At 34.0% G+C, this 25170-nt stretch overlaps 1 protein-coding gene across 13 annotated transcripts in view; it reads right to left on the bottom strand.

Moving 5' to 3' along the window:
* The window catches only part of CENPK (centromere protein K), a 56949-nt gene that overhangs the window by 12394 nt on the left and 19385 nt on the right, over positions 1–25170 (bottom strand). For 6 of the 13 annotated variants that reach the window (XM_042233743.2, XM_060400390.1, XM_042233741.2 and 3 more), the window contains 6 exons: positions 23513–23559; positions 18333–18415; positions 18139–18237; positions 17679–17805; positions 11799–11852; positions 7703–8576 (listed from right to left, as the gene is read on the bottom strand). In XM_042233743.2, coding sequence (XP_042089677.1) covers positions 8418–8576; positions 11799–11852; positions 17679–17805; positions 18139–18237; positions 18333–18415; positions 23513–23559 — 569 coding nt within the window. In that variant the 3' untranslated portion in view covers positions 7703–8417. Of the gene's footprint in view, positions 1–1950; positions 2035–7702; positions 11701–11798; positions 11853–17678; positions 17806–18138; positions 18238–18332; positions 18416–23512; positions 23560–25170 lie in introns of those variants that run through there. The other 7 variants (XM_060400393.1, XM_060400394.1, XM_060400395.1 and 4 more) reach the window with 5 other exon arrangements.

Raw genomic sequence — 25170 nt, 5'->3', positions numbered from 1 at the left:
GGACATGAGTTTGAGTGAACTCCAGGAGTTGGTGATGAACAGGGAGGCCTGGCGTGCTGCGATTCATGGGGTCGCAAAGAGTCAGACACGACTGAGCGACTAAACTGAACTGAACTGAACTGAACTGAAGCATAATAAATATCAAGAATATTGAAAGAACTCTCACCAATCTATAAGGGACAGGTCAAAAAAACTTTTTTAATGGTATAAACAGAAAAGAAGCAGGAGAAAAAAACCTGAGGACCGATAAATGAGTAATGAAATGTCCTATCTTGCTAGCAATCATAGAAATGAAAATGTTTCTTTCATCAGAGTGGCAAAAATGTTACAATTTGATAATATCAAGTGTTTGGAAGGACTGGACAAACTGGACATGTAATATTTTGGGCTTTTTTTTCTCTTTTTAAAAATTATGTTATTTTTTAAAATGTTTTACTTTATACTGGAATACAGTTGAGTAACAATGTCATGTTAGTTTTAGGTGACTCAGTTATACATGTACATGTATCTATTCTTTTTCAAGTTCTATTCCCATTCAGGTTATTACAGAATATTGAGCAGAGTTCCTAATGCTAAACAGTTCATCCTTGTTGGTTATCTATTTTAAATAGCAGTGTATTTATGTCAATTCCAAACTCCCAATCTATCCCTCCCCCTTATACTTCCCCCGTGATAAACATAACCCTTTACACTTCCCCCTTGATAAACATAAGTTCATTTTCTATGTCTGTGAGTCTTGTTTCTGTTTTATAAATAAGTTCATTTGCATCTTTTTTCAGATTCCACATATAAATAGTACCGTATGCTATTTGCCTTCATCTATCTAACTTCACTTAGTATAATAATCTCCAAGTCCATCCATGTTACTACAAATGGCATTATTTCATTCTTTTTAATGGTTGAGTAGTATTCCATTGTATATATGTATTTATATATATATATATATACACACACACACATTTTCTTTATCCATTCATCTGTCAATAGACATTTAGGTTGCTTCTGTGTCTTAAATATTGTAATTAGTGCTGCAATAAACAATGGGGTGTATGATCCCTTCTGAATTATAGTTTTCTTCAGATATATGCCCAGGAGTGGGACTGCAGGATGATATGGTAGCTCTATTTTTAGAGTTTTAAGGAACTGCCAGGCTGTTCTCCATAGTGGCTGTACAAATTTACATTCTCACCAACAGTGTAGCAGGGTTCCCTTTTTTCAGTACTCTCTAGCATTTATTATTTGTAGACTTTTTCATGATGGTCATTCTGACTGGTGTGAGGTGACATCTAAAATATTGTTGATGGAAGTGTAAATTAAGTGCAAACACCACAAAGAGCAAATGTGGCAATATCTAATCCAGAAGATGTGCATTTTTGACCCAGCCATTTCATTTTTAAATACATAACTTTAAGAAATTCTTGCAGATGAGCATCTACATTAGTAAGTAAGGGAACATTATTTGTAGCAGTGAATAAATGGAAATAACCAAAATGGCTATCCATAGGGAAAAAAAAAGTTGTATTCTATTTCTACATTGGAGTATTATATAGCAGTTAAATGATGGACTAAATCCACACACATCAACATGGATAAATTATATAACATTCTGGAAGGAATGATGCTAAAGCTGAAACTCCAGTACTTTGGCTACCTCATGCAAAGAGTTGACTCATTGGAAAAGACTCTGATGCTGGGAGGGACTGGGGACAGGAGGAGAAGGGGACGACAGAGGATGAGATGGCTGGATGGTATCAATGACTCGATGGACGTGAGTCTGAGTGAATTCCGGGAGTTGGTGATGGACAGGGAGGCCTGGTGTGCTGTGATTCATGGAGTTGCAAAGAGTCTGACACGACTGAGCGACTGAACTGAAGTTGAAATAGGATACATTATAATTCAAACTGGGACAGGATGTAGATATATGACTATATGTATATAAAGCTTTAATTATAAATATTTTTAACACTAAATGTATATCTCAAACTTACCAAAGTACGCAGAGGAAGAACATAGTATCTCAGGGATCATACTTACCTAGGAGAGAAAGAGGATGGAATTAAGGATCACAAACTGAGCATCAGCTACATCTATAAAATTCTGTTTGAAAAACAAAACAATTTGAATTATCACAAAATGTTAACAGCTACTAATTCAGGGTACTGAGTGTACATGGGTATGTATTCATTTTAATCTCTGTATACTTGAAAAAATTTGCAACTTTATAAAAAAGGAAAAAAGATTACAGTGATTTGTTGTTAGCATTTACCTGGCAATTTCAAAAACATTTTAAATTTGCAATCAGCAATATAATGATACATTATGGGTGAGCAAAGCTCACTAGAATTCATGTATTGTGTTTTACTTTATAATTTATATCCAAAACTTTTTACTACAGATAGTGGCATAAAATAATGTCACTTTAACCTTTCTTTCTTTATTTAACTTATTGAGTATGAGATTTTTTTAAAACTTGATAAGAAAAGTGTGTGTATAACCAATTACTTTTAACTGTATTATACAAATATCTATCATTCAGAAAGGAGAAGAAAAAGTCAAAGAAAAAGGCCTTGATGCCAGGAAAGACTGGGGGCAAGAGAAGGGATGACAGAGGATGAGATGGTTGGAGAGCATCACTGACTCAATGGACATGAGTTTGACCAAACTCTAGGAGATAGTGAAGGACAGGGAAGCCTGGTGTGCTGCAGTTCATGGGGTCGCAGAGTCCAACATGACTTAGCAACTGAACAACAGCAAAGACCCTGATATGCCAATAACTGCCTATTCTTCAGCACTGTGCAGACAGCAAAAGAGTATAAAAATAAAAGGCAAAGTTCTTCCCCTCAATCGAGTTACAGATGGACTGCAATAAGTTACATAATTTAATAAGTACTTTGGGCTTCAAACAAGAGAACTCAGTGCAGTCTAAATAATGATTTTTTTGGACATACACGTAGACAAATTTTGTGGTCGATTTCTTAGTTCTCACTTAAACTCCAACAACATTCAATTCAGTTGATTTCTCCCAACTTCAGGAAATCCTAATGTCTGATGTGAGTGTATTAGGAGGTGGGGCTTTGAGGAGATGCTTAGGTCATGAGGATAAAACTCATAAATGGGATGAGTGTTCTTATAAAAGAAACCATATAGAGACCCCCCCCAAGCCTATTTTTGCAAATGAATAATTGCTGTGTTTGCCTTTGTAAACTATCTTTTCTCTTTAGTATCTTTGAAAATTCTTTCTCTTTGATATTTTACAGCTTTATTAAACTGTTTCACAGTGTTGCTTATCATGCACAGTATTCAGGGTACATTTTTCTGAGGCGTTCAGTTCTTCTGCAGAAAAGTTTCCAGCTATTATCTATTCAAATATTGCTTAAGAATCATTTCTGCTATTCTTTCCAACAGGAAATTCTATGTTGAAGTGCCTCAATTTGTTCTTTTTTATCTGCTCTTCATATTTTTTTTAATTTTTCTGGATAAATTCTTCAAACTATCTTTCAATTAAATAAATCAATCTGTAACTCTATCCAGTCAAGAGTTTATCCTACTTGTAGAATTTGTATTTAAGTCATTATATTTAATCATAATCGGACATACAATTAATTCCTATTTATAACCAAATGTTGTTTCATTTGTTCCTATTTTTGTATTACAATGTTGGGCCCTTTTTAAATGGAAAAAATTAATTTCTCCCAGCAACCTCAAAATACACATTTTAAAGTCTTTGTCAGACTGTTTCATAAAATCAATTTCAGCAAGTTAAAGTTCCATTTGATGGTTTGGTTACATTGGTAGAATGACTTCTGTTTCAAAAAACAATAACAAAAAAATCTGCCTCAGAAGGAAAACGTATTTTCTTGTAAATCATGCTCCCTAGTACCACAGCTCTATGGTCAATTACCTGGTTCAATAATATCAGGATTTGTTACTTTTTGAGATACTGCCTAGTTAAATATGCCAGATTCTCCCATGGCAGCTCTCCAAATGCTTACAAAATGGCTAAAGAGTCGTAGATGTTTCATGCAGATGTAATAACACTCACCAGGACATCACAAACCATTTCTTCATGTTTATTTTTTTTAATTAGTAAGAAAAATCTTTCTCCATTTCCTCAGTTCCCATATACTTCATTTTCCTTTGCCCATAGTTTCCACTATCATTAACATCTTATATTTGGTGTTATACTTGTTAAAACGGAAGAATTAATATTGATACATTATTAACTAAAGTCCATAGTTTATATCAGCTTTCATTTTTTGTATAGTGCTGGGTTTTAATAAATGCATAATGTTAAATATCCACCAATAGAGTTAACATAAAGAATAGTTTCACTGCCCTTAAAATCCTCTGTAATCCACCTATTCATCCCACCCCTCCTGCCCTGCTGCTGCTGCTAAGTCACTTCAGTCATGTCCGACTCCGCGTGACCCCATAGACGGCAGCCCACCAGGCTCTGCCGTCCCTGGGATTCTCCAGGCAAGAACACTGGAGTGGGTTGCCATTTCCTTCTCCAATGCATGAAAGTGAAAAGTGAAAGTGAAGTCGCTCAGTCGTGTCTGACTCTTCTGCAACCCCATGGACCGCAGCCTACCAGGCTCCTCCGTCCATGGGATTTTCCAGGCAAGAGTACTGGAGTGGGGTGCCATCGCCTTCTCCACCCACTACCAATCCCCTAAAACCACAATCAATCATCTTTCAACTGTCTTCATATTTTTGCCTCTTCCAGAATATCATACAGCTGGAATCATACAGTATGTAGGCTTTTCAGATTGCCTTCTTTCACTTAAGAATATGCATTTAAGTTCCCTTCATCCTTTCTTGTGGCTTGATCATTTCTTTTTATATCTGAATAATCCACTGTAATCCATTGTCCCATGATTTGTCCATTCAATTATTGAAGAACATCTGGATTGCTTTCAATTTTTGACAATCATGAAAAAGGCTGTTAAACTCATTGGTGTGCAAGGTTTTGTGTGAATGTAAGTTTTCAACTCATTTGGGTAAATACCAAGAAGCATAATTGGTGGATTGTATATTAAGAGTATGCTTAGTACATTTTTTTCCAAATGACTGTATTTTGCATTCCCACCAGCAATAAATGAGTTCCTGTTGCTCCACACTGTCAGCATTTGGTCATTCTAATGGGTATTTAGTGCTATCTCATTGTTTTTCAATTTGCATTTTCTTGATGACATACAATGTGGAAATCTTTGCATCTGCTTACTTGCTGTTTATCTTGTTTGGACAGGAGTCAGTTGAGACATTTTGCCCTCTTTTTAATTGGGATGTTTGCCCTTATTGTTGAGTTTACTGTATTTTGGTGAGTTCTTTTATCTTTTTAATATATGTGTTCTGCAGACATTTTTTCCTGTTTTTTTTCCCACAGTGTTTTTAACAGAAAAAGTTTCAATTTTAATAAAATCCAGTTATCAATTTTTTAAGAAGTCTTCACCAAACTCAAAGTCACACTAGATTTTCTATTATTTTCTAGAAGTTTTGTAGTTGTGCATTTTATATTTAGGTCTATGATTCATTTTGAGTTAATTTAAAGGTGTAACATCACTATGGCAGTGCCCAGTTTTCTTTCTTTGTGTGTGCATGTACAGTTCTATCACCATTTGTTGAAAAAGACAGAGCTTTCTCCATTGGATTGCATTTCCTCTTTGTCAAAGATTAGCTGATCATATTTGTATGGGTCTACTTCTGAGCTCTCTATTCTGTTCCAGTGATCCGTTATTTGATTTTGCACCAACTTTACAATATTGGTTACTACAGATTTACAATGAGTCTTAAGGTTGCTGTCAGTTCTTCCACATTGTTCTTCTTCATTATGGCAGATATTCTGCGCCTTTTGTCTTTCCATATAAATTTATTCAACTTCCAGTACAATGCTGAATAGCACTGGTGAGAGAACATATTCTTGCCTTGTTCCTGATCTTAGAGAAAAAGCATCTGGTTTCTCACCATTAAGCATGTTAGCTGTGTTTTCTATAATTTTTTTTTTAAAGAATAAGTAATAGTGTACAAGATTGTGGATGTTCTTTATCAAGCTAAGGAAGTTTCTATTTCTAGCTTGCTGAGAGCTTTCATCATGAATAGGTATTCAATTTTGTCATATAGCTTTTTAATAACCTATTGGTGTCATCATGATTTTTCTACTTTCTATTTTGAGAATATATGCGTTACATTAATTGATATTTGAATGTTGAACCAGTCTTGAATATTTGGAATAAATACCACTTGGCTGGATGCATAATCCTTTTAATATACTGTTGAATTTGATTATTTTGTTGAGGATATTTGTGCCTGTGTTCATAAAAGATATCTGTTTAAAAGTCTTTGGTTTTAGTGTTAGGATAATGTATGTCTGGTTTTGGTATTAGGGTAATGCCAGCCTCATAGAAAGAATAAGCTTCTATTTTTTGGAACAGACTGTACTGAATTTTCATCATTTTTATCTCAAATATTTGATAGAGTTCACCAGTGAAACCATTTGGGTCTGATGTTTTCTGTTTTGAAAGTTTAATAACTATTTTCAGTTTCTTTAATACATAAGCTTATACAAAGTGGCAAATTTTCCTTGTGTGAATTTTAGTAGGCTGTGTCTTTCATAAAATTGGTCCAGTTCATCTAATTTATAACATTTAGGAGAACAGTTATTCAGAATACTCATTACCCTCTTAATGTTCCTGGGATCAATAGTGATGGCCCCTACATACAGGTTCTCAAAAACTGAAACTTTTTCTCCAACATACTCAAAACCACACACACACAAAACAACAACAACAACAAAAAAAACCCTTCGAGGCCTGTAAGCTTAGATGGGGTACAAATCAAGACTAATTCTACTGTAATTTACTTTGTTTATGATTGAGATGAAAAGTGGGCAAAAAAACTGCTATATAAGAAGGCTGGGTTAGCAAATTAAAAAGTAGGATGCAATCATCATAGTTTTCTTTAAAACTTTACACAAGCCCATGCACCCTAGAGCCCATGCTCAGCAAGAAGAGAAGCCACCACAATGAGAAGCCTGTGCACCACAACTAGAGAGTAGCCCTTGCTTGCTGCAACTAGAGAAAAGCCCGCACAGCAATGAAGACTCAGTACACCAAAAGTAACAAATAAATTACATAAATGTGAAATCAAGACTTATCAAAAAATCATCAAATTGTTTACTGCTTTTATCTATTTATTTCTGTAATTTGCAACACAGAGACGTTCACAGACAACAGTATTATCTGCTTTGTAGAAATACTGTCAAACTTTTACTGCCAGCACCATTTTGCCTTTTTCTAGTAACTTCAAGGAATAGTAAGTTGCTCATTCCTTTGAATCTCAACTAGAGTATTCTAGGAAGGTATTTTTGTATGTCATCTTCCTGAGAAAGAACTTACAAGTTTTCTAAAATATAACAGTATTTGTATTTGTTACAAAAGGGACATGGTATACTTGTAAGTTTTTGCCTGTTTTAAGAGAGACTTAGTATTCAAGGTAAATAAAAAACTTGAATAATACAATGCAGTAGAAATCAATTTCAAAAATAAAAATATACATCAAGTCCACTCTGAAAACTAATGACACAAAAAGTGTTTGGAATTCTCTAGTTTACCTTATATGTAGTATAATTATATTGTCACTTATCTACCTATGATAAAGGCTATTTACTAAAATATCATGCCACACCCCCAAAAAAGCTAGAGAATTTTAAATGAGAATTTTATTTACAGAAAAGTCACAGAGGATTAACAAAATTTCACGAACACAATATCATTAGCAATAATTAACAGAATCAAGAAAGGTTTAATATATATATTACTTATAATACACATTAAAATAGCTTTCATGCTACCTTTATTCATTATTTTTTAATATTCCAATCTTTAACAAACCTAGAAATATTGTAGTATACATGGAACAGATGTACTATATACTTAAAAATTATGCTACATTATACATTAGATATTAAGTCAGTTTTTTAACCTCCAGCAAATTATGGCCTTTCACCATAATTTATAAATTTAAAGGATATAAGCACCAAATAGAACTCAAAATGCATAAAATAAACTGGCATATATTTTAAAAGAAAAATATTACATTAGGAATATAATTAACAAAGAATTTTCCAAAGAATAGTGCAGAAGTAAGGTATATTTAAAGTATTATAAAGTCTAGAATGTCTTTTACTTACATTCTTGTCAACTCAGTTGAAAACACAAAAGCATTGACTGACTATGAAGCTATCATTTTTAAATGAATAGTAGATGGCAGCATGAGTCATTTTAAGCAAGAAAGGAAAATGGACTATATTATGCGCTTTGATTAGCAAATAACATTTTTTATTCAAGCAGTTCTCAGTGTTTCCATTATCCTTGAATGACAAGATTCTTTACGTACTATGTGAGAAAAACACCATCTTTTTACTGATGGAAGGCTTCTAATCTTATTCGGGTTGGATCTTCTGGATGTCTCAAGGCAATTCCATTACGCAGGAGCAGCTCAATATAAGGTGGCCAAAAAGAATCACTAATTTTGACATATGGGTCATGTGGAACACCAAATAATCTATTTAAAAGAATCTAGGAAAAAACACCATTCAAGATATATCTTACTTGGGAAAAAAAATTGATACAGATATATTAAAGCAGTTTTTTTTTTAACCAAAGAATGTTGATCTCTTTTCTTTGAATAATTGTTTAATCATAATTTCTATGTATTAAATAGCTGATTCTCTTTTTAAAAAAAACTACAAATATTACTAAATGGAAATAGCTTTAAAATGAATCTTTGTACCTGAATTTTTAAAATATTTCCTAAAAACTCGTTAAAAAGCATTTACAATTCTCCCCCTCAAGATTAATAATTTATGTTAGAAATTTGGTTATAACCATTTCTTCAGATTAAAAAAAAAGTTCAAAAAATTGCATACATGTCTTAATATTTCAGGGAAAGAGAAAACACCAACCTTCCCCCTCTACTCAAAGCCACTTATTCATCTGATAAACCTTCAAAACAAAAATTCTATCATCATTATTTCTTCAAATTATCTTAAACACTTTGATCTCTTCACTAAGGATACTGAGAAGTTTTCAATACCTGTAGTAAATTATATAAGACTAATATTTCTTGAACTACATTCCATGAAATTGGTCTCCCTAGCAATGCTCTTAGCATGGAGTAACAGGATCCTGTGGTTAAATAAGCTCAAGAAAGATGCTAATATGCACTGAGAATGACCCATCTTTCCCAGATTCAGGGCATTAGAAAAGTTGTGTAAGAAACACACATTAATATCTGAACATTAATGTTCTATGAGATATAGTGAAAAATGTTAAATATGTATCAATTATTACTCTACCTCCTCAGCTCCCACAAAGTGCCTTCAAAAATTACAAAACCAGGATTCATAATGGTTAAAAGATTCAAGGGGTACATAATTAGTAAAAGATAATGAATTAGAATCCATATCTTCAAACTGCCATGCCAAAGTTTTCACGTAAAGACATTATTTTAAGAAACACAGAAAAGGAAAAATAAAATTTATACCATATAATAAAGAATCTGCCTGCAATGCAGGAGACGTGTATTTGATCCCTGGGTAGGGAAGATCCCCTGGAGAAGAAAATGGCAACCCACTCCAGTATTCTTGCTGGAAAATCCCATGTACAAAGGAGCCTCGCGGGCTATAGTCCATGGGGTCATAAAAGAGTCGGACATGACTTAACAGCTAACAACAGTAAATGTGTCATAGAAATATAATTAAACTATTCAGTTCTCATCTCAATCACACTTCATGATTCTCTATTCTTGTTTTCTAACATTATAATTCTTAAAGAAAAATTTCACCTGTCATAAATTTTAGCTTGGTTTTTTTTTTTTTTTTTTTGGCTGTGACAGTGTAGAATATCAGTTCCTCAACCAGGGACTGAACACGGACTGTGGCAGTGAAAACCCAGAATGCTAATCACCAGACCACCAGGGAATTCTCTAACTTTAGTTATTTCAAGAACCACATCCTGGAGAAGAAAGCTGTTGGTCTCATTTCTTTTAGGTATTATCATAAGAGAATAAGATATTATTTCCATTTTAGAGCAACTGCTCACATTTTAATATAATTTAAAATCTTACTTTTCACTGCTACATAAAATAATATCAATCAAAATCCTAGTAAATGCCAGAAATAAATGTTAAAAATTCTACTTTAAAGTCAATATGTTTATATTATTTTACTTTTCACTGAACAGCAGTATAAATTTAGTTTACAATTATCATTGATAATACAAGACTTGGTATGTAATGGTTTCTAAATCTAAGCTTTATATGGTATCTCATAGTACACTATTCAAAAATTACAGATGTATTTCTGCATTAACTGTCAATATTTGCCATATATATGACAATCTTTATTTTAAAAAATGTCAAGTCATCCATGAGAAATGGTAGTTTTAGTTTCAGTATAAATTGTAAGTAAATTGGAATATGCTGAAAGATTCAAATTACAATCTAAAAAATATTTATATTTTGCTGTTCAAAGTAATAATAATCTATATTAAGAAATCCTGAGGTATCAAAGATACATGCTTTCTCTGCCTGACATTTACTTTTTTTTCACAAATATCTTTGACCCTTAAAAAGAGTTTTTGAACTTTGGCCAAATTATCAACTATATTAAATACTTTAGATCTTGATATGACAACTTATTCCAAATTGGGTGAACAGGAAGGTAGAGGTACCAAAACCACTTAGCTAAAGACGTTAGTATCAAAAACACTTACCTAGATAAATGAAGACTTTAACTAGATAAAGACTTTTCATAAAATTACTATGAAGCAACTTTTCTGAAATCACTTTGTTCTAAACTTATCACTCATTTTAAAAACCCACATTGATTGTTAAACAGCTCTTCATAGACCATCTACCTTTCTGTTCACCCAACTTGCAATAGGTCATCATATCAAGATCTAAAGTATTTAATACTTTAGTTGATAACTTGGCCAAAGTTCAAAATATCTTTGAACCCTTTTTTTTAAGGGTCAAAGATATTTGTAAAAAAAAAAAAAAAGCAAATGTCAGGCAGAGAAAACACGTATAGATTACATAACAGCAAAGGGTTTCACTGTGTAGATACTAAATAACATCATAAAAATTTTCTTTTTTTTAATATAGATTTATTTTAATTGGAGGTTAATTACTTTGCAATATTGTATTGGTTTTGCCAGCCATTAAAAAGAATACATCTGAATCAGTTCTAATGAGGTGGATGAAACTGGAGCCTATTATACAGAGTGAAGCAAGCCAGAAAGAAAAATTTTCTTAAAGTAATATCTGGAATACAATTAAGGGTAAGATTTTAGTTTCATCTTCTCTTAAAAAATATTCTTTCTTACTACACAAAAAATAGAAACTAATTTTATACTAAAGATAAATTAATATATGTAATAAAATTTGGTTTATACCTTAAAAACTAAAGCAGCATTTTTTTCTTTTTCAAACTGGAGTATGTACCTGTACTTAGTCACTCAGTTGCATCCAAATTTTGCAATTCCCATACACTGTGGCTGGTCAGGCTCCTCGGTCCATTGGAATTTTTCAGGCAAGAACACTGGAGAGGGTTGCCATTTACTCCTCCAGGGGATCTTCCCTGTTCAGGGATCAAACACTCATCTCTTTCATTGGCAGGTGGATTCTTTACAACTGATCCACCTGGGAAGCCCCAAGTTTCTGTATAATTGTCCATAAATCACTAACCAAGACATCTTCAAGACAAATCTTCAAACAAAACAACTACACAAAACACTTACCTCTAACATATCATGCAGTGTTATCAGCTGTGCAGTTGATTCTTGAATGTTTTTCTTTGAGGAAAGTGTGAATAATAAGAAATTAAAATTTCAGTTCTGACAATGGCAGGCTATTAGACTATTTATTTAAATTTTTAAAAAATCTTTTAAATTAATATCTCTCAATTGCAATGATACAAGATATACTAAAACCAAACATTTAAAATGAGATTACTTTAAAAGAATTCTGAAAGAAAACAACCTGTTGTACTAAACATTAAGGTTCATAAAAATACAACTGAAACAATCTCTAAGACAGGGAAGTCTTTCGTAATTACTAAAACATACAATTTAGACTATTTACCTACCTATCTATAAATAAATAATGGGTAAAGTATATTACACAGATTATATATACCCATATAAATGTAAATCTAATTTCTGAACCTCCCCAATCAAAATATCCAAGCAAATGACATTTCAGACTGCACTGATAGTTTCAGGAGAGAAAACTTGCTTCCTGGGGAGATTTGCTCATCTTTTCACAGTTCATGATGGTTCCTAATATTAACTCAACTCACTAGTTCTTTTTTTCCTGGAATGACAGAGAATAGATCTCATTCCAGTTCCATTCTAGAGTTTCACTGTATCTAGCTAAGATATGTCTCCTTTCTTCTTTTTTAATGTTTTAACCCAAGAAAGATATTCTAAGTTCCACCACTAAATATTGTTCTATTTTATTTGGACTATCCTATTTTATCATGGCAATTAAAAAATTCAGTTTTAATTTTGTCATCCAATAAATTTACTCTCTAATCCTCTTCAGTTTCATATCGTTTATAAACTTTGATGACTATGTTCTCTACCTCTTTATCCAAATTACTGCTAAAAATGTTCAATAGGATAAGGTTCTACGGGAAATCTTCCAAGACAATACTAAGTGAAATCAGGAGCTTCTGAGTTCAGACATTCAATTAACTATATTTCCTACTATAGTGAAATCCAGTACTTTCCTGACAACAGGCAAAGATTACCACAGAGTCCTTATAAGGTCTTATAGAAATAGAAATATATAAAAGAAACAGCAAAATAATCCTGACAAAAACAAATGTGATTACTGAGTAAAGATGGTAAAGCTGGAGATCATCATCTCCTGTTCCCCTAATACCTTACTAAATGGAAGAGAGGTAAAAAGTAGCATATGATTCACTAGTGATGAAAGCATACACAATTACCAAACTGATAAAGAAATAAGAAGCAGCTAGGCACAGATAAAAATATAAAAGTTTGAGACAATCAAAGAAAATGCAGAGAAAAATTATAATAAAAGGAAACAAAAAATGTTTAAACATCAAGATATAGTGAAAGTGAAATCGCTCAGTCGTGTCCGACTCTTTGTGATCCCATGGACTGTAGCCTACCAGTCTCCTCAGTCTATGGAATTTTCCAGGCAAGAATACTGGAGTGGGTTGCCATTGCCTTCTCCAGGGGATCTTCCAGACCCAGGGATTGAACCCTGGTCTCCTGCTTTGCAGGCAGACGCTTTACCGTCTGAGCCCCAGGGAAGATATATCATAAGCATATAATAAAAGACACAAATGGCAATATAATTATAAAATAAAGGCAATATAACAACATATAATAAAGTACAGAAATGGCAAGGACCTAAAGGAAACAGAAGAGATTAAGTACCAAGAATACACAGAACTTTACAAAAAAGGTCTTAATGACCTAGCTAACCACAACGGTGTGGTCACTCACCTAGAACCAGACATCCTGGAGTGTGAAGTCTAATGAGCCTTGGGAAGCATTACTATGAATAAAGCTAGTGGAAATGATGGGATTCTAGCTGAGCTATTTCAGATCCTAAAAGATGATGCTATGAAAGTGCTACACTCAATATGCCAGCAAATTTGGAAAATTCAGTGGTGGCCACAGGACTGGAAAAGATAAGTTTTCATTTCAATCCCATAGAATGGCAATGCCAAAGAATATTCAAATTATATTACAACTGCTCTCTTTTCAAATACTAGTAAGATGATGCTCAAAATCCTTCAAGCTAGGCTTCAGCAGTATGTGAACCAAGAACTTCCAGATGTATAAGATGGATTTAGAAAAGACAGAGGAAATAAAGAACAAATTGCATAGATCTACTGGATCATGGAAAAAGCAAGGAATTATTAAAAAAATCTATTTCTGCTTCACTAACTACATGAAAGCCTCTGACTGTGTGGATCACAACAAACTGTAGAAAACTCTTAAAAAGATGGAAATGCCAGACCACCTTACCTGGGTCCTAAGAAACCTGCATGCAGGACAGGAAGCAACAGTTAGAACTGGATATGGAACAGCAGACTGGTTCAGCGTTACTGGGAAAGGAATACGCCAAGGCTGTAAACTGTCACCCTAACTTATTTAATTTATATGCAGAGTAAGTACATCATGCTAAATGTTGGGCTAGAAGATTCACAAGCTGGAATCAAGATTGCGGGGAGAAGTATCAACAAACTCAGTTATACAGAGGATACCACTTTAATGGCGGAAAGTGAAGACGAACTAAAGAACCTCCTGAAGAATGTGAAAGGGCAGAGTGAAAAGGCTGGCTTAAAACCCAACATTCAAAAAATGAAGATCACAGCATCTGGTCCCATCACTTCATGGCATATAAATGGGGGAAAACTGGAAACATTGACAGATTTCATTTTCTTGGGCTCCAAAATCACTGCAGATGGTGACTGCAGCCATGAAATTAAAAGATGCTTCTGTCTTGGAGGAAAAACTATGACAAACCTAGACAGCATATTAGAAAGCAGAGACATCACTTTGCTGACAAATATCCATATACTCAAAGCTATGATTTTTCTAGTAGCCATGCATGGATGTGAAAGTGGGACCATAAAGAAGTCTGAGCACCAGAGAATTTATGCTTTCGAACTATGGTGCTAGAGAAGACCCTTGAGAGTCCCTAGGACAGCAAAGAAATAAAACCAGTCAATCCTAAGGGAAATTAACCATGAATACGCATTAGAAGGACTGATGCTGAAGCTGAAGCTCCAATACTTTGGCCACCTGATGTGAAGAGCTAACTCTTTGGGAAAGACACTGATATTGGGAAAGATTGAGAGCAAGAGGAGAAGGTGGTGACAGAGGATAAGATGGTTGGATGGCATCACTGACTCAATGGACATGAGTTTGAGCAAACTAAGGGAGATAGTAAAGGACAGAGAAGATGAGGTCACAAAGAGTTGGATATTACCTAGCGACTGAACAACAAAAGCAGTATAAAATATATTTCCATGAAATGAAATGTGACCTAAATCTGCCCCAAGAAACAATATATCATCAAAGCAAAACAGATATTGAATGATCAACATGGTGACATATCCTCATTAAGTTACTGAAGGTCAGACATAAAGAATCTTTCAGGCAAGTAGTCATGCCAGAAAACATCTGCAGGCTGGCCTCAACTTCTCCACAGCACATTTCCATCTAAGAAAAATGGAGAAACCCACTACCAAGTCTTGTGATTTTTTAAAATCTCTGCCAAAGATAAGCCTCTAATTATAAAGCAAACAATGTCAGCAGTTAAAATTTCAAAAATAAAACACCCAGGAATTCTTCTTGAACAAATTACTTGTTAAAGAAATCCATCATAGCAAACAATGGATTAAACTTAAAAACTTAAAAATGAAAGGTAAAATATGATAAGAATGGAATCTAACAATGTACAATAAAGACTAAATGCATATGTGAATGATGGTATAGAACAAAATATAAATGCAATAAAACCGGGAAAGTTAAAAATAAATAATACAATTTACTTATTTTAACTGATGGCACTTTGGACTTTTGGCTGCCAAAACTATGAGAAAATTAATTTCTTTTGTTTAAGCCACCTAATCTTTGGTATTTTGTTATAGCAGCTTGAGCCCACTAATACATCCATTTTTCTAGCTTGACAGAGAAAGTAACCTATCATTTTGTAATATGTATCAACAGTTCATATACTTCATTTAAAAAAACTGAGCTTATCCAATATGACTTAACAAATTCATGATAGCTTCTGGTAATGAATGCTTCCTTTTAAGAATATCTCAAATCTCTGGTTCTATTAGAGGAGAACCTTAAGAGGTTAAAAAAAAAAAAAAAAAAAAAACAGTTAGAAAATGGGAGACTAGAATCAGGAAATAAATCACTGAGTTAAGATTATGATCATTAAGACATAAGGGATCCTAAATTAACTGAAATGGTTAACAGAAGGCTGTCAACAATTTCAGAAATGACTAACGGGTATAAATAATAACAGAATCAGAAAAATATTCCATAACAAATGTAAAGCCTACTGATAGTTACAAAAAGAAAGAGAAGAATAAATAAACACAGATTATAAGAAAACAAAACTTTCTCCTTTCCCTAGACTGCACACAGTCACTCAAGAAATATGAACTGAGGTACTACAATAGGTATGAAAGACAGTACAAATACAAATATGAATTAAATGAAGCAAGCAGCTCACAGAGCATGGTAGGTGAAGAGAGAGGCATAAATTGCTACTACAAAATCATATAATAAATGCTAATAAGATGACACCTCAACTTCACTTAATGCCTCATACAAAAGATGTTGTTTGAGTTGCTTTAAGAAGGAATTTACTATCCTCATCAGATAGGAACTCTTTTGTAACCAGAGGGAACAGCATGTAGAAGGCACAAAAATGTGACAGGTCAAATTGTACATCTGCTCCAATAGCATGGATGAATGGACTCATGCAAGAGATGGATAAAGATGGAAAGAAGGCTACAGAGATGGACAAAGTCCAGAATACAAATTCATTACTCTAAGGAGTTTATAGACTTCATCCCAGAGGGTGGCATCAAAATTGGAAAAAAAAAAAAGTTTTACAATGAAAAGATTAAAATATGCATATTTTAAAATATATGATTAAATAAATTATTAAATATGTAAAGTTTTAGAAAGATCATTCTGGATCCAGTTTCAATGCCTATCCTACACCCACAAGTTCTTATTATTTATACCCTGTTTTGCTTTTTAAAAATGAATTAAAGTGCTTGTTTCCAACTTTCTGTCAACCAATGAAATATTTATTTGCTTTTGTGAAAAAAGTTTATTTCATCATAACTACTATTAAAATAGTCAATAACTTACCTCATAGGTATAGGTATCTTCTGATTTTAAGTTACATGTTTATTATAGAAAATTTGGAAAATAATGAAAATGAAAACAAAAACAAGTCTCATCTACAATCTTAGCCCCAGGCATAAAGCACTATTACATTTTTTGGTACCAATTAGACTTTTTGGTATACAATTTAATCATCTATGCTTTATCCTCTAACGAAAATTTGTGAGCATTTCATCAATTCCTTTGATAGTGTTCAATACATTATTTTGAAAAGCTCCATTTTCTCCACTATATGAATACAATGTAAAAAATATATATTTATTTAGTTTATTGAATAACTAGATTCCTTCTAATTTTTCAATAAATACCATGATGATGGAGTACTTCTGTACACATACCTATTTGTTTATATCTTTGAAAAGAAAAAAAAGAAAGAAAGAAAGAAAGAAAGTGAAGTCACCCAGTCGTGTCTGATTCTTTTGTGACCCTGTGGACTGTAGCCTATTAGACTCCTCCATCCATGGGATTTTCCAGGCAAAAGTACTGGAGTCTGTTGCCATTTCCTTCTCCAGGGGATCTTCCCAACCCAGGTATCAAACCCAGGCCTCCCACATTGCAGACAGACGCTTTACCGTGTGAGCCACAAGGGATGCAAATTTATATCTTTGAAGTGCATATTAAACAAGAAAATTCATCAGAAAATTTACATTTGAACCTACTAAAACAATTTCATATCTGAATGTCTTCTCTACAACTTACCTTTTTCTTTTTAACGTTTCTATCAGGCAGAGGAAAATGGTCTTCGAGAAACTCACCCATGGTAACCAAGAGTTTCTCCTTATATTCTTTTATATCACTCATTTTTGTTTTCAGCTCATTAAAAATTCTAGAAAGATTTTTTTTTTAATTAAGAGAATTAATTTGTTGATAAAATACTTAGGAATAAAGAATTGGTTACTCATAAAATTAATCAAACACTCTGTTCAAACTTCATTGCTCAAATCAAACAACTAGCTTTATGAGATAAATAGTCTATTTAACATAGGAAAACTAAAAGTCAAATTATTAATAAAAGATTATATAACTTTTAACAATTAGTAAAAGTCAGGGTAAGACAATTTCTGGTAAAATTCACCTGCTTTTCATCTATGCATTTCATATAACATAAAAAAGTAAATAATTTCTCCTATTTTGAAAACCTAGAACACAAAGTCAATACCTTGATTCAGAAAATGTCACAACCTGCTGTTTCAATTCATTTTGTATTACATTAAGAGATTCCAATATTTGCTGCTGTTCATCCAACCATTTTTGCTCCCTTTGAATGTGAAAAAACAAAACAATAGTCAAATAAAACATTAATGCTAATTCAATACACGGAAAAGACTAATGGTAATTATAATATAAATATACCTTTCTAAATCTTCCTTTAATTTTTCATTATTTGACTGAATAGTAGATAGCACCAATTCAAGATCATGTCTCAATTTTTGGAACTAGAACAAAATAATTAAAATTAATTGTTTAATCTTGTAGATAGTTATATATCTGAACAATAGTGAAATTTACATACTAGGATATACATTCAGAAATTAACAGCAAAAAAAGGCTAGCAAAAAAGTCTTTGAAACAGAAATATACACCAGGTATTAGAATGTTCATTGGTAGGACTGATGTTGAAGCTGAAACTCCAATACTTTGGACACCTGATACAAAGAGCTGACTCATTTTAAAAGACCCTGATGCTGGGAAAGATTGAGGGCAGGAAGAGAAGGGGACGACAGAGGATGAGATGGTTGGATGGCATCACCAACTCAATGGACATGGGTTTGGATGGACTCCGGGAGTTGGTGGTGGACAGGGAGGCCTGGCGTGCTGTAGTTCATGGGGTCGCAAAGAGTCAGACACAACTGAGCAACTGAACTGAACTAAGTTCTGTATAATATTTCACTGTTAAATTAGAAGATATAAGAAGTTTTGAGCAATAAATTGTAATTTCATACTGAAAGGCAATTCAGTGGAAAATTTTCAGTAACCAGGCATATTAGGTAGGTCTCTTTTCTAAGGAGACTATACTAAACAGACACAGATGAGTATCACTCATTCAACAAATATTTCTTGATCAACTGTTAACCCAGGCACTGTTGAAGGAGTCAGGGATGCAAAAGTGAACAGAACAAAGAGGGGAATCCAAAAGAAGAAAACAAACTTGAAACTCCAGAGAGGGATAAATACAATACAGTAAAAATAGGTCAAAGCAAGAGTACAGAAATGAGGAGCAGGGATGGCATTTTTAGGTATGATATAAACAACACTGACAGTACATTAAATATGGTCCAATAATGGACTTAAACTAATAATAAAAAAATTTATTTGAAAAAAATGTGAAAATTTGGATGCTAAAAGTACAAGTAAAGATGCAAATAATCCATGGGTCAAAAACACAATCTTCAGAAAAATAAGAAATTATGATGAACTATTTGAAAATAAAAGCAAGACTAAACTTTCTGGAATAAAGCAAAAGAAGTATTCAGGTAAGAATTTACACCACTAAAAGCCTGTATTAGAAAAAAAGAAAGCTCTCTCTCTAAATCTAGCTTGAACATCTAGATCATCAAAAATGCAAGAGTTCCAGAAAAACATCTACTTCTGCTTTACTGATTATGCCAAGGCCTTTGGCTATGTGGATGACATCAAACTATGGAAAATTCTTAAAGAGGTGGGAATACCAGATCACCTTACCTGCCTCCTGAGAAATTTGTATACAGGTCAAGAAACAATAGTTAGAACTGGACATGGAACAACAGACTGGTTCCAAATCAGGAAAGGAGTGGTCAAGGCTGTATATTGTCACCCTGCTTATTTAACTTATATGCAGAGCACATCATGTGAAACACCAGGCTGGATGAAGCACAAGCTGGAATCAAGATTGCTAGGAGAAATATCAATAACCTCAGATATGCAGATGACACCACCCTTATGGCAGAAAGCAAAGAACTAAAAAGTCTCCTGATGACAGTGAAAAAGGAGAGTGAAAAAGTTGGCTTAAAGCTCAACATTAAGAAAACTAAGATCATGGCATCTGGTCCCATCACTTCATGGCAAATAGATAGGGAAACAATGGAAACAGTGACAGATTTTATTTTCTTGGGCTCCAAAATCACTGCAGACGGTGACTGCAGCCATGAAATTAAAAGACGTTTACTCCTTGGAAGAAAAGCTATGACCAATCTAGAGAGTATGCTAAAAAGCAGAGATATTACTTTGTCAACAAAGGTCCATCTAGTTAAAGCAATGGTTTTTCCAGTAGTCATGTATGGATGTGAGAGTTGGACCATAAACAAAACTGGGCACCGAAAAATTGATGCTTTTGAACTGTGGTGTTGAAGGCTCTTGAGTCCCTTGGACTGCAAGGAGATCCAAGCAGTCCATCCTAAAGGAAATCAGTCCTGAATATTCACTGAAAGTACTGATGCTGAAGCTGAAGCTCCAATACTTTGGCCACCTGAATGTGAAGAACTGACTCTCTGGAAAAGATCCTGATGCTGGGAAAGATTGAAGGCAGGGGAAGGGGATGACGGAGAACGAGATGGTTGGATGGCATCACTGAGTCGATGGACATGAGTTTGAATCAGCTCCCGGAGTTGGTGATGGACAGGGAGGCCTGGAGTGCTGTAGTCCATGGGTCACTAACAGTTGGACATGACTGAGTGACTGAACTGATGAACAATGAGGTGCATGTATCTTTCTGAATTAGTATTTTTGTTTTATTCAGATATATACCCAGGAGTGGAGTTGCTGGGTAATATGGTAGTCTACTTTCAGTTTTTTGAGAAACTGCCATACTGTTTTCCACAGAGGATACACCAATTTATGTTTCCAACAGTGTTTGAGGGTTCCCTTTTCTCCATGTCCTCAGCATTCGTTATTTGTATTCTTTTTGACAATAGTCATACTGACAAGCATGAGGTATTATCATTTTAATCAGCTTGTTTTTTCGCTTTTGGGGGGGGCATTACCATGTGGCATTCAGGATCTTACTTCCCCGACCAGGGATTGAATTCAGGCCCCCTGCAGTGGAAATGCAGTCTTAACCAGGAGACTGCTACGGAAGTCCTAGCTGTTTTTTATGTTGACTTGTATAAGTCATTTATATAAGTTAGATATTAACCTCTTATCAGTCATAGCATTTGCTAATGTACTTTCCCATTCAGTAGGTTGTCTTTTCATTTGCTGATGTTTTCTTTTGCTGTGCAAAAGGTTTTAAATTTAATAAGGTCCTATTTGTTTACTGTTGCTTTTATTTCCTTTACCTTAGGAGACAAAGCTAAAAACACATTGCTAGATTTTGTCAGAGCCGACAAAGGTCCGTCTAGTCAAAGCTATGGTTTTTCCTGTGGTCATATATGGATGTGAGAGTTGGACTGTGAAGAAGGCTGAGCGCCGAAGAATTGATGCTTTTGAACTGTGGTGTTGGAGAAGACTCTTGAGAGTCCCTTGGACTGCAAGGAGATCCAACCAGTCCATTCTGAAGGAGATCAGCCCTGGGATTTCTTTGGAAGGAATGATGCTAAAGCTGAAACTCCAGTACTTTGGCCACCTCATGTGAAGAGTTGACTCATTGGAAAAGACTCTGATGCTGGGAGGGAGGGATTGGGGGCAGGAGGAGAAGGGGACGACAGAGGATGAGATGGCTGGATGGCATCATGGACTCAATGGACGTTGAGTCTGAGTGAACTCTGGGAGATGGTGATGAACAGGGAGGCCTGGAGTGCTGCGATTCATGGGGTCGCAAAGAGTTGGACATGACTGAGCGACTGAACTGTTCTACCCATATTTTCCTCTAGGAGACTGATGGTTTCTGGTCTTACTTTTCTGTCTTTAATCTGTTTTGAGTTTACTTTATATATGGTGATAGAAAATGTTCTAGTTTTATTTTTTTATGTATGGATGTCCAGTTTTCCCAACACCACTCACTGAAGAGACTGTCTTTTCCCCATTGTAAATTCTTGCCTCCTTTGTTGTAGATTAAATGACCAAAAATGTGTGGGGTTCTTTCTAGACTGTCTTACATGCCTACATTAGTTCCTTGTTACTGTAGAGAAATGTAATATGTTTCTATTAATTTTGTATCCTGAAACTTAACCAAATACATTGAAGTGTTCTAGTAGTTTTCTAGTAGTGTCTTTAGGATTTTCCATGTATAATATCATGTCATCTACATGTAATAGCTACAGTAATAGCTTTACTTCTTTTCCAATTTGGATTCTTTCTATCTTTTTCTTGAGTGATTGCTGAGTCTCAGACCTCCAACACTATGTTGAATGAAATTTGTTTCATGTTTCATTAAAGAAATGTGAGTTTTAATTCACATTTAAAGCTCAAAAACAAACTCCACTCATAAATTACTTTTTGATGAACATCCATCCTGCTTTCCACTGGGAACTCCCCTGTATTAATACTTATAGACCTTTTTTCTAGGGCCATTTATATTTTCCAGAGACTATTTTAACTCCAGTTTGAGGCTACTTTTATACCATACTTTAGGAACCCTAAAGGAAATCAACTCTGACTAGTCATTGCAAGGACTGGTGCTGAAGCTGAAGCTCCAATACTTAGCCACCTGATGTGAAGAGCCAACTCAATGGAAAAGACCCTGATGCTGGGAAAGACAGGACGAGAGGAGCAGGGGGCGACAAAGGATGAGACGGTTGGATGGCATCACTGATTCAATGGACCTGAGTTTGAGCAAACTCAGGGAGATAGTGAAGAAGAGGAAAGCCTGGCATGGTACAGTTCATGAGGTTGCAGAGACTGGGACACAACTTTGCAACTTAACAACAACAAAGGACCCCTGTAGATAGATCAAGAGAAGGAGCTGGTACTTCCACCACACAGTATAAAAATGTTAACTTGAACTTTCTGACTTTTGACCTCACACCAACCTTATTAAACCTGGTGTGTTAAGGTCAAAGCCTCAATAGTTTAATGTCTCCATATAACATGCCTCCAGTTTTCAGGTGTGTGGGTCAAAATTAGCCACTTGATTGCAAGAGAGAGAGAGAAGGTCTAGTGGTCTGTTCTTACTTTAAAGAAATCTTATTTTAAGCTCTACAGTTGAACCCTGAATTTTCAAGTACCAGGTTCCCTCAAATCCAAAGCCTTTCTTCAGTTCTACTGGGCAGATTCTGTCTCTAAGAATACAGATATTTATCTATTTCAATGCTCTACAACTTTGTTTAAAATTCTTATTTGCTTCTATCTTATCTCCTAAACTTCGATCTAATAAACTGATGCTTTTAAAAACATCTTTACTGACCTTTATGTTAAGTTTTAACGACAGATATGTATGTATAATCGCTTAGTTATATGTAAACTTTTAGCATTTGAAGTTTAATCAACAAAAATTAAATATAAGAGTAAAGTTTACATATTTAATTCAAAACTCAAACAATCTGAAGAATCCTATTCAATAAAACATAATTAATACAATTTTAAAGTGGTTTTATCTCACTCGCTATGGCATGAACTTATTAAAAACACTTCTTGTCATAAGCTATTTGGGGTTACTACAAATTCATTCAGTGACTTACCTCTTCTTTTCCTAATGTTACCAGAATTTCTTCATTCAGGGGAATCACTATAGGAACAAAACAAACAAAAATTATACATATACTTAGTTATCTCTCAAAAATCAAGAATTTGATTTTGTAGTTTCTAAGATAACAATTTCGCTTTTCATTTATTTACAATAGAATGTTTATGAGATGTGTAAAATTTTTATAAACATTTTTATTTAACACCTTTACATATATAGCCAAATTATATATCACATTAGACAAATGTGATATTTTCACATTTTGTTTTCAGTGCCTTTTTCTCTTATTTTCCCAATCCATCAAAAACAAAATTATCTACAGTGTTTCTTAAATATTTCTCTGTGGTTAAATGATTCTATGCATACAAACATAGTTCCAATGTATACAGTATACGCATATTTGTACATATACAAAAAAAGGGTTATTAATTTTGTCATTCCCAGTTTTACAAGAATGATATCATATCATACACATTACTCTTATTTTCACTCAACAAAACCCATATGGAAAGCCTGTGTATTCATCAGGAGTAAGTCAAATTCATAATTTTAAATCATTGCATAATAATCCACAGGGTAAATTCATCAAATGTGTTGAGCAATTTCACTACTGATTGAGCACTAACTTTGTGTCTAGAGTTTAGCCTCAAAAAACAATGATGCATGAAACATTCTTTTATTTATGTCCTTATACATTGATTCTTTCATTTCTGTGGGATAGATTCCCAGAAAGTAAATTTCACAGAAGAAAATGAGTATTTTGAATTTTAAAATAGTATGCTAGATTCTTTTTTTTTTTTCATTTTCTGGGAACAATGACTAAGAAACAGCAAAAATATTATAAACTCTTCTAAAAATTCTGCCAGTCTGATGAATATAAATTAATATTCCATTTTAATTTCATATAGAGGAGCCTGGTGGGCTGCCATCTATTGGGTCACACAGAGTCAGACACGACTGAAGCGACTTAGCAGCAGCAGCAAAATCAAATCCTTTTATTTACAAAAGTTCAATTCTTATACTAAATTTATTTTTCCTAATAAAGTGCTACTAAAATTTCTCAAATGATATGCTACTGGAAACTTTCTAAGCTTTCTTCCATGCTAGAGGGTTTTCTAACAGAAAAGAGATGTAATTCATAGGCCCTGTAGAATTAAATAGGACTAATTATAGGCAGCCCTGGGATAGCTATACAATGAAAAGGATCCTAAGAATATAAAGTTTAAAAATCTCCCTTTTGACAAATGTGACCAAAAGTAGCACTTCATATTCAAACAATCATTTCAACCAATATGGCAGGCTCTAAGAATATAAAGATTTTAAAAATCTTTCCAGTGTGGCAGCCTATGGGATTCACAACCTTAAGCAAGGTGGATATTTGACCAACAATTCAATGTGCTAGCAGTACAAGGTCTTTATGTAAGATTATTAGACGTCTGGAAGGTAGAGAGATATACAAGTGTGATGTTACAGAGAAGTCTTCTTTGGATATATAGACACGAAAGCTGTGGAAATTTTGTGTCCTCTCCCTATTCTTCTATCCATTCCCACTCCACCAAAATTCATATTTTGACATCCTAAGTTCTAGTACCTCAAAACATGACTGTATTGGGGCTGGATCATAATTAAGTTAAAATGAGGTCAACAGGGTGG

Source organism: Ovis aries, chromosome 16 (genome assembly GCF_016772045.2).
Source record: "Ovis aries strain OAR_USU_Benz2616 breed Rambouillet chromosome 16, ARS-UI_Ramb_v3.0, whole genome shotgun sequence".
NCBI lineage: Eukaryota > Metazoa > Chordata > Mammalia > Artiodactyla > Bovidae > Ovis > Ovis aries.
Note: the sequence above shows the minus strand (reverse complement) of the source record. Positions and strands in the feature narration are given on the sequence as shown.